General features: G+C 35.5%; 1 protein-coding gene across 26 annotated transcripts in view; it reads left to right on the top strand.

The window, feature by feature from the left end:
• MBD5 (methyl-CpG binding domain protein 5) overlaps positions 1–15125 on the top strand; it is a 412237-nt gene that overhangs the window by 378967 nt on the left and 18145 nt on the right. For 25 of the 26 annotated variants that reach the window (XM_082397219.1, XM_082397215.1, XM_082397223.1 and 22 more), the window contains 2 exons: positions 1053–1261; positions 4556–5764. In XM_082397219.1, the coding sequence (XP_082253345.1) occupies positions 1053–1261; positions 4556–5764 (1418 nt within the window). The remainder of the gene's footprint in view (positions 1–1052; positions 1262–4555; positions 5765–15125) is intronic. The other variant, XM_082397230.1, reaches the window with a different exon arrangement.

The following is a 15125-nucleotide window of genomic DNA, read 5'->3' as shown; positions in this document are numbered from 1 at the left end:
TCTTTAGAACTTTGTGGCTTAAAAACAAAATCCTTTATGTAGATTATTTTATCTCAAAAAGTATAGAAAATAATGTCAAGTATATTCAACTGTTTGATGTGAGTAACTGTAATATAAAGTATAGAGATGATGTCCATAAAGTCTGGAAACATAGGCAAATATACATGATATTGTCAAGGGTATCTTCAGTATCTTAAAAAAATATGTTTCCAGATTTCATGGACACCTTTACAAAAAAGTTTAATTAGTTCTATTTGGCAGTCAAATCAATGTAGTTAAGTAACCTACAAAGCATTACAGATTTACAGATTTCAAGCTATAGGACAATTTCTAGGACGTTATCCTCAAAATAATTTCAGTGTAATTTCAAAACAAGTTAATTTTGAATTTTGAATATAAATGTAGTTATTAACTAATCCTATCTGATTATGTAATACTTATTTTTAATGACTGTGACAGTGAATCCTTTTGTATTATTAGCTTTCTTTACAATTTTAGTTTTAGGTAACCAAAATACAAAATACATATTTTGTATAAAAAAATACATATTAAAACAAAACAAAAACAAAATACGTATTTCTAGACCAAATCTGATTTTATTTGATGGTATTTATTGATGACTGTGGCTTGAGAACTAAATTTTGTAAACAGGCCTGATCAGACCCACTTGTTTTAACTATCTTGTCAAATACTTATGCTTGCTAAAGCAGTTAGGACTAATTTTAACTTTTAATTGTAGTTGCTCTAACAAAAATGGTTTCAAGGAATTCTGTAACACTGAAAATCAATATATAAGGATTGGCTAGTGGATAGACAAAAGACTTAACTCGTCTCTCCATGATACAAAATCAAAACACTAATTATGAAAGGTGAAATTAAATAATAAAACTACTCTTTCCTTACCACGTAGTAAGACTTTGAAGAGAAAAAGAAAAAAGAATTACCATGTTAAGTCTAGTTTTTAGTTTTTGTTTTAGGAATCCTCAACAAAGATAGGCATAGGACCTCCAAAGAATCACATTGACTTATATTTTATGTTTTTCAAACTATAGGTGACATGTCCTCAATAAACAGTACTTTGAATAACCATCAACTGACTCATCTACAGTCGCTGTTAAACAACAATCAGATGTTTCCTCCAAATCAGCAACAGCAGCAGCTTCTTCAGGGGTACCAGAATCTCCAGGCTTTTCAAGGACAGTCCACAATTCCTTGCCCAGCTAACAATAACCCCATGGCTTGTCTGTTTCAGAACTTTCAGGTACTCTCCTTCCCTTGGTTACTTTAGTAGAAAACAATATTTACTACTTGTTTTACTTAATTGGGGAGGAAGAGACGAAAGAAGGTGGTTATGTAGCTTTTCACCTTTACTTACTATTATTTCTCAATAATGAATATTGTTAAACATTCCAGTTTTTTGTGTGAAGCATTTTATTTTGTCTGAAGCATCTCACTGGTCCTTTTGGAGCTGTTAGTAAAAACTGATCATGTTACCCTGTTAAACCCTTTTGTGGTTTCCCATTGCTCCCCTGATTAAAATCCACATCTTTAACATGCTTACCCTGCCTCACTCTCCAGCCCCAGCTCTCACCACTCTCTCCCTGGCTTCAGCCACATGGTCTTCTTTTAGTTCTACAAACTGAATAAATTCGTAGTAGATTAAGGAGCTGGATGGAAAGAGTAACACTAAATAAATACATGAAAAAAATATAGAAGATTTTAAAATAATCTTGGGGTAGAGAAGGCTCTTTCAGCAAGACACAAAACCAAGAAGTCAAAAAGAAAAGAGGTAACAGAGTTGAATACATAAAACTTTAAAATCTGTATGACCAAAGGTATTCTAAACAAAGTTGAAGACAGGTGGCAACCTGGCAGAAAATACTTGCATAATAATAGCAAATAATTGCCATTCATAATATTTTTAAAGCCCCTACAAATTAGGAAGAAAAAAGATAATTGATTAGAAAAATGAGCAATAGAAATGAACAGACAATTCAGAGAAAATTAAATAATAATTAGTAATAAACATGAAAAGAATAATCAGAGTTATATAAATTACAACATTACTATGTTCATCAGATTGATGATATCCCTTGCTGACAGAGGCATGGGAAAATGGATTCTTTCAGATATATTGTTGGTCTGATTGTATGCTGATATAGTCCTTTTGGAGGGTAATTTGATAGTTCAGCATTTTAAAAGAAGAAATATATATATATATATATACATATATACACGTATATACACACACCTCCTTTGACCAAGAAGTTCAACTTTTATGTATCTATTTTAGAGAAATCTTCAAATGTGAACAAAAGGGCACAGTCTAGAATGTTCATTACAACTTGATTTGTGGCGTCAAAAATTAGAAACCACTTAAGCAACCATCAGGAGGGAAATAGTAAAATATGTTATGCTATATCCATCTATCTAGTAGTTTACAAGATTAGGTAGATTTATATAATCTGATATAGAAGATCCACAAGATTACAGAGCTCCAATATTGTAGTATTATAGAACAATACTAAAATACCATACCATTTATGTGAAAGAAAGAAATAAGTCAGGAAGAAAGGAAGGAATGGAAGAAAGAAGGGAAACTAGATATACACCTACACACCTTAAGGTATTAAAAACAAGTCTGCAAGGATGCGCTCGAACATTGATTACTTCTGAGAAAGAAATGGCATCAGAGTGGCATGCAAAAGTACAGATTTGGGTGGGGAAGTGATGAAAGCTTTTCTCTTTTTTGACAATGAGAAAATGTTCATATATGTCTTATATAATAAAAGAATTTAGAAGGAAAGAGGATGTGCTCAACCATGTCATTGAGTAAATAGGTAGATAAAGCCTGAAGGGACTCCATTAGATTTAGCAGTTAGAGCATCACCAGTGACTTGGTGGAATGCAGTTTTGGTGGAGTTGTGGGAGCAGGAACCAGACTGCAATGAATGTAAGGATGAAAAAAGAAAGAATATGGATTACTCTTTCAAAAACTTTCAAAAACTTAACTATGAAGAACATACGAGAAACAAGGTAGTGCCCCAAGGCGGGCGTAGGTTGAATGCAAACTTTTAAAATATGGAAGCCACGCACATATTGAACGCTAAAGGAAAGAGACAAAAAAAAAAGTGGAAGAGATTGAACGTAAAGAAGAGAAGGGGTAACAGATAAGGCAAGATCTCTGAGGAGAGGCTTGGGATCCAGAGCATGAATGGAGGGCGACTCTCGGAGAGTAGAAGGGGCTCCTCTTACACTGGGAAGCAGGACAGGATCAGGGACACATATATTGCAGCGAAGTGTGTGCTGCCAGAAGGCAGGGAATAGCAGAGTATAAGAATTATGAGAATTCTTAACCTGTGAACTTCATTATCTCTAAGTAAGGTCATTTACTAAGAATAGTGTGGGATATAGTATAGCAGCTGGCTTGAGGAAGTGGATAAATATCTGAATAGTTGTGAAAGGGAGTGATACCTAACCAGAGAATCATAGGATTGATGGGAACATAAGCCCCCAGCTGTGGTTGGAAGCCATAAGTTCCTGTGGATAGATACTCAGCATCCTCACTGTACATATAGATATATAAGGTAGGGAGTTAAATTGATCCAAGATTGGGATTTTATCTGATAGGTGTAGACAAGGGGAGAATGGCATGAGAGTAGTTATGTGCTGATAGATCTCAGGTTCTGGTTTAGTAGGAAAGGATATAAAGACAGGAAGGGAGTGATCACTGTGGGGGAAAAAATCCAAAGTATCAAGGGTCTATAGCAGCAATTCTTAGCTGAGGTTGGTGAAATTAGAATAACCTGTGGACTTTTTCAAATTGCACTCATCATTCCTGTCCTGAGTATTGATATTCTTCCCTGGCGGGCATTTCCCTCCCTTCACTTCTTCCCAATTAAGCATCACCTCTGTAGTGAGCCATTGTCACTGTTGGCAGCATGGGGGTGTCCCTCAGGCAGTGACCTGGTAAGGTTCAAGAGTAGGCATTACTACCCTATTTAAAGACTTCAAAAATTTAGTGTCATATCAGAACTAGTTTATTGTTAAGAAAGGGATATATGTTTTTTGTTTTGTTTTATCTTATATTGTATTGCACTTACATCAGTAGAAATATCAGTGAGTTAGAAATCATTTTTAAATCTGCTTTCCTTTTTAATTTGAGCAGTGCTGGTGACAGACTTGTTTCTCTCTTTGAATTCCAAGTTGCAAAACCTGTAATGACACTAAAAACATGGAGTCATCACCTGGAAACATTTTGTATCCAACCACCTCAACTTTAATTTTCCTAGAGAGTGTTTAGTAATGATGATTTTTTTAAAAAAAATCTGTTACATGTTTCAATCAAAGAAACAGTACCCAAATATAATCAAGACATAAGCCTTTCTATACAGAGGGACTTTTAATTTCATTTTTGAGTCTTGTTCTTTCTTTATATTGCCTTCCTTGTTATATTTGTTTGTCTTCTGGTAAATCTTAAAATTATGGTCTTTCTCTTTAAGGACTTGAATATTTTTTTCTCTCTCTCTCACTGCTTCCTGTCTATTTCTTTAAGGTGAGAATGCAGGAAGATGCAGCTCTCCTAAACAAAAGAATAAGCACTCAGCCGGGGCTCACAGCACTTCCCGAAAATCCAAACACTACACTTCCATCTTTCCAAGATACATCTTGTGAGTTGCAATCGCGGATTGACCCATCTCTTGGTCAACAGGTGAAGGATGGCCTCGTTGTGGGTGGCCAAGGTGATGCTTCCATAGATGCTATTTACAAAGCAGTTGTTGATGCAGCCAGCAAAGGAATGCAGGTTGTCATCACCACGGCAGTCAACAGTACAACTCAGATCAGCCCCATTCCAGCTCTGAGTGCCATGAGTGCCTTCACTGCTTCAATTGGTGACCCATTAAGTCTCCCCAGTGCTGTCAGTGCGGTCATTCATGGACGAAACATGGGCAGTGTTGGTCATGATGGTAGGCCGAGAAGTGTAAGAGGGGCTCGGCTGCCCAGCAATCTGGACCATGGGAGAAACTCCAACGAAGGAGATGGGTTTGAATATTTCAAGTCGGCAAGTTGCCACACATCTAAAAAACAGTGGGATGGGGAGCCAAGCCCTGGAGGGGAGCGAAACAGGTGGAAGTGGGAGGAATTTTTAGATCATCCAGGCCATATCCACAATAGTCCTTGTCACGAAAGACCCAACAATGTCTCTACACTGCCATTTCTGCCTGGGGAACAGCACCCAATACTGTTACCACCAAGAAACTGTCAAGGGGATAAAATTCTGGAGGAAAATTTCAGGTATAATAACTACAAAAGAACTATGATGAGTTTTAAGGAGAGACTAGAGAACACTGTGGAAAGATGTACACACATCAATGGGAACAGACCTCGACAGAGTCGGGGCTTTGGAGAGCTGCTGAGCACCACAAAGCAAGACCTGGTCCTAGAGGAGCAATCTCCAAGCTCCTCAAATAGTTTGGAAAGTTCTCTGGTCAAAGACTACATCCATTACAATGGAGACTTTAATGCCAAAAGCATTAACGGGTGTGTACCTAGCCCTTCAGACGCTAAAAGCATTAGTAGTGAAGATGACCTAAGGAATCCAGACTCCCCTTCTTCAAATGAATTGATACATTATAGGCCAAGGACGTTCAACGTTGGCGACTTGGTCTGGGGCCAAATCAAAGGACTGACTTCCTGGCCTGGAAAATTAGCAAGAGAAGACGACGTTCACAGTTCTTGTCAACAAAGCCCCGAGGAAGGGAAGGTATACCAATCTTTATCCATTGTCAAATACTAACCTTTGTTCAGATATCAATTATTATTTTTTGTTATCATCACTTTGGATTCTTCATGACTCATTGAGGTCTCAGAAACTTCTGGAGCATAAAATGAAGAGGGGATGGTTGTAGTCACCAAAATGTCGTATCGTCAAGGGGTGAGTTGTGAAGCATTTGTAGATCCCACTAGGGCTCAGGGTGGCTCTAACCCAGGAACTAGATTTCCAGAATTTTGTTAACTTTGCCTTCCTTCCTTGCATGTACCTAATTCTTCATTCATACACAGAGAATGAAGGCAACTGGCAATGATGGGAGAAAAAAAAAATATGGTGGTTGTTGGAAACCAGCAGTGTGGCAGAGGTAGGGGTCCTCCCAGGCAGCAGGAAGTGCCAGGGGACTGCATCTCTCCCATATGCTGACATGTGACACATAGAGCTGGCGAGAGGGTAAAATTGGGGTGGAGTTGCAGCCATTTCTGGAAGCAGCAGGTAACATCTGAGTTCAGAATGGAGTCTCCTTTCAGGAAACGTTCTGGGTCTTTATAACATATGGAAATGTTTAACCCCGTAGTCTGGTTCTACTTAACACAATCTGATCACATAAATTAAATGAAAACTTCTCCATGAAACTACCATTCAATTTAGAAGAAATTAGTAGGGGTCTTCTGAGCTTCTTTTTCCCCCTCACAATTGGTAGAATTGACTCACTAGGCAAGAAATATGCAGAATGTTTAAAGTAGATAGAAAAAATTTATATCCGAGCAGGAGGAGATAATAATGTACATTTAGAAAAAATTTATATCCGAGCAGGAGGAGATAATAATGTACATTCCCCACATATGATGAAGAAACATGTAATTTTTCATCTCCTTAGGAAATAAAAATTCCTCTTACAGGTATATATTATTCTCTTAAAGAGTATATTGTATAAAGCTCTTTCAACTCTGCTCAAACCTCCACTGGCATTTAGGTTTCATGGCAAAGGAAACCAAAAGCATTCTTGCCAGCACAGTAAAAGGATTGTCTTTCTCCAAATGACCGGGAGGTCCTTAAACCCATTGCTTATAATGCCTAATATATACTTGTCAGGATAACACTCTGGGCATAATGTTTCTACCTTTGATAAGAAAATGAATTCCATACTCCTATTCACAAAACATTTTATTCTCTAATCTCTCTGAGACCAGACAATCATTCTTTAGGTTGATAAACCTAAATATTTTTGACAGTTTATTCAAAATATAATTAGAAACAGCAAAACTGGGCTTTTATGATATAAACGGAACTGCTACACATACAAGATGTAGACATTAAACTGTTTTATAATCTCTGTGCAGATGAAACCAAGTCTTTTTTGTGTGCCATTTTACCAAAAAAAGCTTAACGAAGGAAAAGATTATGGCCTCCCTTTCCTGGAAACATTCTTCCTGTCCTAAATGACTTGTCTAAATATCTTTTTATGTCCTCAGGAGAATAAAGGCATGTACTTTCAACACATTTCACATTAAACAGTGGTCCTAATCTTCTGCTTAGTCTGTGTTAGCAAACTCCTGAGATCTGAGTTCCTCACTGATGTTTAAGGAGATGCACTTAAAAAAAAAATCATTATCTAAGAGTCCAAGAAACATTTATTTTACTTTATTTAAATACTCAATTGATTTTCAGTCACTATAAAATAAAAGTGTTTCAAAAATCCAGATTCTTCTTTATTATAGACAATAGGTGAATTCCTAATAGAGAGCATAAAATTGTTTCTGTAAATTCAAATATCCCCCCTCCCATTGTCTGACATTGTAATTTTGCATTCTCAAAACTTTGATATCAAAATCTTGATATCAAGATACACTAAAAATACTTCTGGTAAATCAGAAAAAGTAATTGAAAGCAAACATTTAGAGGTGAAAAACTGAAAATTTATAATAAAATATTAATGATAACACATGAAATATTTATCTGTCATTAAAAAGCAAGGTATAACAGCCTTAAAAGCTCTAGGGCACTTAACATTTTAAAAACCTCTGGTCTTTTCAGGACCTACCTCACTTTTGCACATAAAAAAACAAAGTGCTATTTCACAGACCCTTTTTTTCCCCCTATAGCTCACCAAACAAAGGAAGGGCTTCCTCATACCTTATTTCATGATGCCCAGCTAGCCAAACCCTGTTCTCAGTTTATAATACCAGGAAAGGTGAAATTTCAAACACAGATCTCTCTGACTTCAAGCCAAATGTCCTCTGCCTGATGTCCTGGTGATCCTGGTCCACATAGAAAAGATTAAACTATGGTTAATATCTGTGTAAGACAAAGCATGATCTATTTGAAAAGATCTCCTATAAAACATGTTTTACAGTAAAATTGGTTTAAAGTTGTGAACCAATTATGATGTAAATTTTATTTACATAGAACTCCTTAGTCCTCACAATATTGGATAAAGTCTTCCGCGTTTATAACTAAACTTCTGCTTTTAGAAAGGTAAGCAGTGTATTAGGTTTCCTTCCATATACTGCCTGACATTTTAATAAAGTCAAGAGGGGAAGACAGAGACTGACTTCATAAACTATTTGTTTATTATAGTAAAATCTTATTAATTCCATCTTGCTGATGTGGAATGTGGGACCATTTCCCCCAGTATGTGTCTCTGTGGTATCTCGAAAGAAAAGGTTTGCTAAACGGTTTTCTTACACATGATTATTTAAAACCTTCTTAGCCTCTCAGGTTTTCGTACTAGTATTTCTGTGTCCACCCAAGTATGTAACTTAATCCAAGATCCTGTCAGATCCCACCAGATAAAATCTGTGTTAACTCAAGTTTTAGAATAGATTTATTATCTTACCTCCTCCCATCCCTCACATCTCACAAACCTATCATTTGTTTTCTGTTACAATCTTTGTTCTCAGCAAGTCACTTCAAATCCTTTTTGGAAGCAGGCAAAGTAGAAAAAAATAATAATAATTAATGAACACGATTGCAGGTTACTAGTTCAGAGCAAGCCAGGCACCTCTCATGTTTTCAGGTTGCATGAGTGGTCTCTGGACTGAGAGGTCAGGGCTGTGATTGGAGCAGGCGCTGAGATCTCCAAGTTGTCCATAACCTGATACTTTAGCCAACTGTTTGTCATGATAGTAAATGACTTGGTCAGCTTATGATTTTAGAAAGACATTTTTAATCTTCCGCGGGGTGTTAAATGTAGCAGAATTACTAATAATGCATTAGAAATGTCCTGCAATTTCTGAGATTCCTTTCTAGGAGGTATGATTTCTAAATATCAAATACTGTGTGAACACAGTCCTTGGAGAACTAGAGAGAAAGCCAGGTGTGGCAAAAACAGGCCTGGGCTTCGGGCATTCTTGTGTGAGCTTAAACGCACCTCTGCCAGTTCCCTAAATGGTCCTGAATGGGTATATTAATCTCCAGAGCTGAAATCTCCTCACTGCTCAAGTGGGAATATTAATCCCTACTCAGAATGATGTTTAAGAATTAAATGCATTACCATAAATAGATGGTACACAAAAGAGGCTCAGTAAAAATTAGCCTCCTCCTCTCTGTTGTCTATATTAAACAACCTTATGTATATGTGCTGCCAAAGCAAGCACTGTATTAAACAACCTTAGGAACTTGGATTCTACCATTATGGAATTTTGGTCATTTGACCTTCATTATTGTTTACCTATGCATTATCTGTGTAAAAAGGACTTACTAACCAGGTTGGGGGTGAAAGGATAATAATAACATATTTAATGAATGAAATAGTTTATAACTATTTTTTATGAACCTCAGGACGTTGCATACAAATTGGCATATCTGATTATAAATTCCTATTAGCTGTTCATTTTAAGCAGGAGTTCTACTTGGAAGCATTTTAAAGCACTTAGTTTGTTGAGTGAACTTGAAAGTCTCCCTCTCCTCAATGTTTCTAAACACTATAAACTCAGACTTTCTTCCTCTACCTTCCTACCCCCCAAAACACTCAACAATATTAATTAGTAGAGATTTTTAACAGTCTGTGAAAATTTGTGCTGAATCACCCCTATATATAATACTGTCCCAATATTGAAACTATGTGACAGCACCGAAGGATGTTATGTGCCTTAAATAACACCATTCAGGAAGTGGTGTATCTCCTTACTAATTCATTTTTTCCTTTGACTATCAGTTTGTAACAAAGTACAATCTAGAAGATATTTATACTTTGTCTAAAGAAGTGGTACAAGCTTCTCTCTGCACCATGAACCCTTTATAGTTTCAGATTTAGTGGCCAAGAATAAGACCTCAGTGCTGAGTCATGGCTGGAGAAATGTACTGCCAGATCTTGGCACCGTATTAAGGAATTCTTGGAAAGGAAAGTGGCTTCCACTGGCGTTATACCTATACACTATGATGTACAAACATTTTAAGCCTGTGCAACTATGGGGGGTAATGGTTATCTTTATGTATTTATTTCAATAACTATTTTAAAACAGGAAAAAGTGCTCTTTTTTTCCTAAGATATATTTTGTAATTATCATCCGCCATCTTTGATCTTACATTAACTAGCCTAAAAGGATTGACTATCAGTAATCAAAAAAAATAAAATTCTTATTTTTTTCTGAATAGATTATTTTTACTCTTTTTGCACACTGTCCCATTGGTCTTCATATTTCATTGTTCTTACATTCGATGTGTGTTCTGACTCAAGACAAATTTAGGAAAGAATTTATTTCTATATTGGCACCAAAATGTTTCCTTTCAGTGAAATGTTTGTTGTTGTTGGACAGGTAGAGACATCTCCTGATTACCCAGAAAAGTTCTACATGTTGGTTCAACATCACCTGGTTAAATGAAGACGTTTTTAAAAGCAATGGGTAGGGTGCTCATTCTCTAGACTCACACTTTGACTTTTTTCCATATGGTTATATTTGACAGGTAGAGATTAAAGTAGCTCTCTGAATGGTAGTTCAAAACAGAAAGAACTCATCATTATTAAAACTCATGCCGAATTTTTTTTTGAGACAATCACTTTCTGTACGTCAGTTCAGTATCACATGCACTCACGTTTTGATGGTATGGAGCAAAACCAGAGATAGCTTACAGTGGCATTCTGGGGGTGTGTAACTTAAGAAATTGAGCCTGGGAACTAAATTTGGGAGGTATACCCTCCTGTGAGGTTTAAACACTGTTACTTTGAAGAACATTCTTTCTGGGCTTGATTATCAGTGTTAACTATTTATATTCTTTGGTACTATCATTCTCTGTTGAAAGTGTTCTCTGTGTATTCCCTTTGCCTTATATATTTTCTTAACCACTTCTGGAAATGAATTATTTTCTCTATACCCAATCAATATCCACAATATTTGGGCTGCATTTTGGTTGGTGGGGTGGCTGGGGCAATCAGTGCTCTGTAGCAACAGAATCTTTTTGAAAAAGAAGCAAAATAGTTTTTGAAAAGGAATAAGCAAGATAAAATCCAGGCAAACAAAGTCAGTGCCTGATCAGAATTTGAAAGGTAATAAAAATGAAAAACTAGGTAACACCAAAAATATGAATATTAGGGAAAAGACTAAACTGAGTACAAAGCTTAGGTAAACTTTAGTAAATTGTGGAATACCATGAACTTTTTTTTTTTTTCTGAGAAAGATTAAAGAGGAAAAGGAGGACTGTCTCCATTCATAGATAACTGAGGCCAAGCACAGAGTTCTTGAGCTTGTCAATACGGTTGTCATGTGGTTAGTAGCAAATGAAACCTCAGGTATGAGGCAAATACATGCTTCTGTTATATGGACTTTTAAACAGTGTATCCTTAGAAGTACAAGTTTATTCAAAACATTTAATTCTATATGTCTTATGGATCTATATGAAATGTATTGTCATATTTAGAATAGATTTACTCTAGTCCTAGTGTATAGTTCTCTAGTACTTAAAAATGCTGCTATCTGAACTGAAGAGGAAAGGAAGCCAAGAAAAAGCCTCAGATAGTGCCACTGACTAAAACTGTAATAATGTGGATTTGCTTAGTCCCTTTGAAAAAAATTGTGATTCACTTTATGGATTTTTCCTAAAGTACTATTGTTGGAAAATTAGATTCATCCTTTCTGTCACAGGTGAGTCAACTTTTTACCCCAGATTATTTGTTTATCATTAATACCCATGCTTGCAAAACTGTTGAAATATTGCACTTAAGTTAGCAAGACACTTTCAGCTTGAAGATTAAAATAGTTACTATTAAAATAGTTACTATTTAATAAATATTTGATAACAACAAACCTAATAAATGCCTCCTATTTGCTTATTGCTTCAGAACTGCATTTCCCAGACTTCAGCTCAAGTCACATGTTACCTGTACTATTAGTTAAAATTTTTCTTTAAATTCATTTACTCATTTATTTATTCATTCAACAAATATTTTTGGCACGTATTATGTAGGCACTATTCAAGCCACTTTAAAAATAGCTTCTAGTCTTATTCTAAGATATATGTGAAATCATAGGTATAATGTTTTCATATTTTTCTAATATAAATTTATATGGGTATATAACTATTAAAAATGATTAAAGGTCTGTCCGTGTTCCACCTAAAACAATTTCACATGCCACCAGTGGCACTTTGGGAAAGACTGCTTTGGTGATTATAAAGCACCTTCCTGTTTATAATCTTTTTAGATCCTCTCCATAAAGATGCACACAATTATTTCCATTTGGAGCTCAGGGAAGTGGCATTCCTAAGGGCACAAGTCACAAGCAGTTAAACCAGGCCCCAACCCTGGTCTCCTAACTCTAAGCTTAGTACTCTTTGCATGATACCATTCCCCCAAAAACAGGAGCTGATGACACTGTAGAAATGGGATGGGAAATGAAGAATGAAAAGGGGCGATTGAGGTCAGCTGTTCTATCTCTGTTATGAAATCTGTGACGTGGCTCTGCTCTATCCTTTGACCTTGTGTGTCAGCTTTGCCTCAGCAGTAAGTACCAGCAAAGTAATCACCAAGAGATTTAATCCTGTTATCAGGGATTAAAACCTGTGGGGGAATTTTGACATCTTCTCTAGTTAACTGGCTCTATTCAAAAGTGATCTAGGATCTTTGGTCCAGGTTCTTCTAATACATACTATACCTCGCTTTCAGAGGGTCACTTTGGCTCTCTGAAATGTTTGTGTCTCCTTCTGTCATAGACTTACTTCTGAGATACACTACATGCTACTGTGCTGACCCCATATCAAACTTAATTAAATTACCAAATGTTTAATTCGTGCCTTTTGAACAGAATAAGCAACCAGAGCTTCAGAGTTGTTCAGAAAACTCAAACTTCCACCATATAATAATGTCTGGCTCTATGGGTATGTTTCTAACCCTACGGAACAGACTACAGGACTATTTATGTCAAAGAATTATTATATCTAAAGAATCTGAATGAATGAAAGAAGGGATTTAGGATTCAACATATGTGTATATTGATACATGAGGTAATATATGTACTATAAATACATATAAGTTCTGGGTATCTTTTTCTAATTCTAGAATGACATGTGCAGAGTTATACCATGATAGCCATTACCCTTAGCATCGTCACTGTTAGAATGAGAATATGTTGGCAGATTATCGGTAAAGATACATTATAAAGTTCTCCCCCAATTTCTCACCAAGATAGGAATCAACTTATGGAGCTTCTGCCTTTTGGATATACAGGAATATAAGATTATGAAATTACAGATTAAAATAGTGTCTGAAATTACTTGCTCCTTCAGTGTAAGTTTTATTTTAAAATATGTATGTGTTTAATCTTTTTAATGTTATATTTCTGTATTTGATTCCCAGTACTTTCTTCATTTACAAGTTAGCTAAGTAATTTATGAGGGAGTATTCATTAAATCATTAAATATGATTTCTATTTGACTAGAGATGGAATTTATTTTGTTGTTCCCTGATACCTTTGGTGGGGGGGAGGTATCCTTAAAGACTTTCTTGAATATTGTATAAGTAGATGAATATTTCCCCAGAAAAAACACACCCGCTTCAGGTATTATATTTCATAATACAGAAGAATACTAAAATTGTGAAACCAAATAAACTAAACATTTACTTGTGGAAATGTATGATCTTGTCATCTCAGAAATACAGAGTGATGTGTGTCTTACTTATATTTAGTTTCAGAAAGCACCATCATTGCTTTCTCTTTCAAGGTCATTGAATCCTTTATAAATAATGTAATTTATTATGAGATACCATAGAACCTTAGAGGCATATTTAAATGAAGAAATCATGGTAGAGAATTAGTTCAAAAAAATCACCAGAAAATTATCCAAGCATAAAAAAATTTTTGAAGATAAGTTTGAGCAAGTATCATCTAAATATCTATAAAACTATAATTGGATTTAAAATAATTTGACCTAATTTTTTTAGTATATGTGTATATACATATATACCTACGTGTGTATATATGTGTGTGTATATATTTATATATATGCCTATATATATTATGTATATTTCAATGTATATTAGAGTTGGTGTGGTGGAGAGAGGTTGCTTTGGAGTCAGATCTGAGTTTCAGTTCTGGCCATGTTGCTTAAACTCACTTAGTCCCAACTGTAAAATGACAAAACAATACTGGTATGCACTATTACCGCATTAAATAATAAAACAGTACCTTCTACATAATAAATGCACAAGAAATGCTTTTACTGCCCCTTATTTCTTAATTAAAAACAAAAATAGATGATTTTTTAAAAGTAGTTCAACCTAACTAAGTTTTTAAAATTAAGACCAATTGGGTAAGTTTTCATTGTGGTGTGTTGCTTTGTTTCACTGTGAATCTGCTTTCTGTTGCCTGCATCAATCCCTGCTGTGATCTCTCACTACACCAGTTTGTGTCTAATAGAAGTTTATGTTACAGGAGAGCTTTCTCCTTGCTGCCAAGAAAATAATTTAAATATAAGCAGAATTAGCTATAAATTACATAAATGTAATGTGTGAAATATCTTTCGTACTTTGTGTGAGTGAATGCAAGATAGAACCTCATTTCTAATGTGAAATGTGAAAAGGTATCCAGGCACCTTTTTTTAAAAAACAACACATGGATATATTCATCTTACTTAAGCTTTTCCAGTCATCCCAATAAGACACTTCATCACTCCTGTAGAATTGTTACTGGAACAAAGTTCTCTCTTGTTCTGGCACAATAGATTAGGTATCCCCAATGAACGTGTGTATATAAGACATTTGGATCCTTTGGGACAAAATACAGAAGTCATGAAAAGGAAAATGTTTCCATTATTTGACTGTTTTTCTCATTGAATAATTAGAAGTGCTTGTTTTCAGACTTGATAATGGAGACCCTTTGTTAATCATTACTGTGTACTAGATTTGAAGGGGTCCAAGAAA

The sequence above is a fragment of the Balaenoptera borealis genome (genome assembly GCF_965194805.1).
Source record: "Balaenoptera borealis genome assembly, chromosome: 6".
NCBI lineage: Eukaryota > Metazoa > Chordata > Mammalia > Artiodactyla > Balaenopteridae > Balaenoptera > Balaenoptera borealis.
The sequence above is the reverse complement of the archived record's forward strand: the minus strand, read 5'-3'. Positions and strand labels throughout refer to the sequence as shown.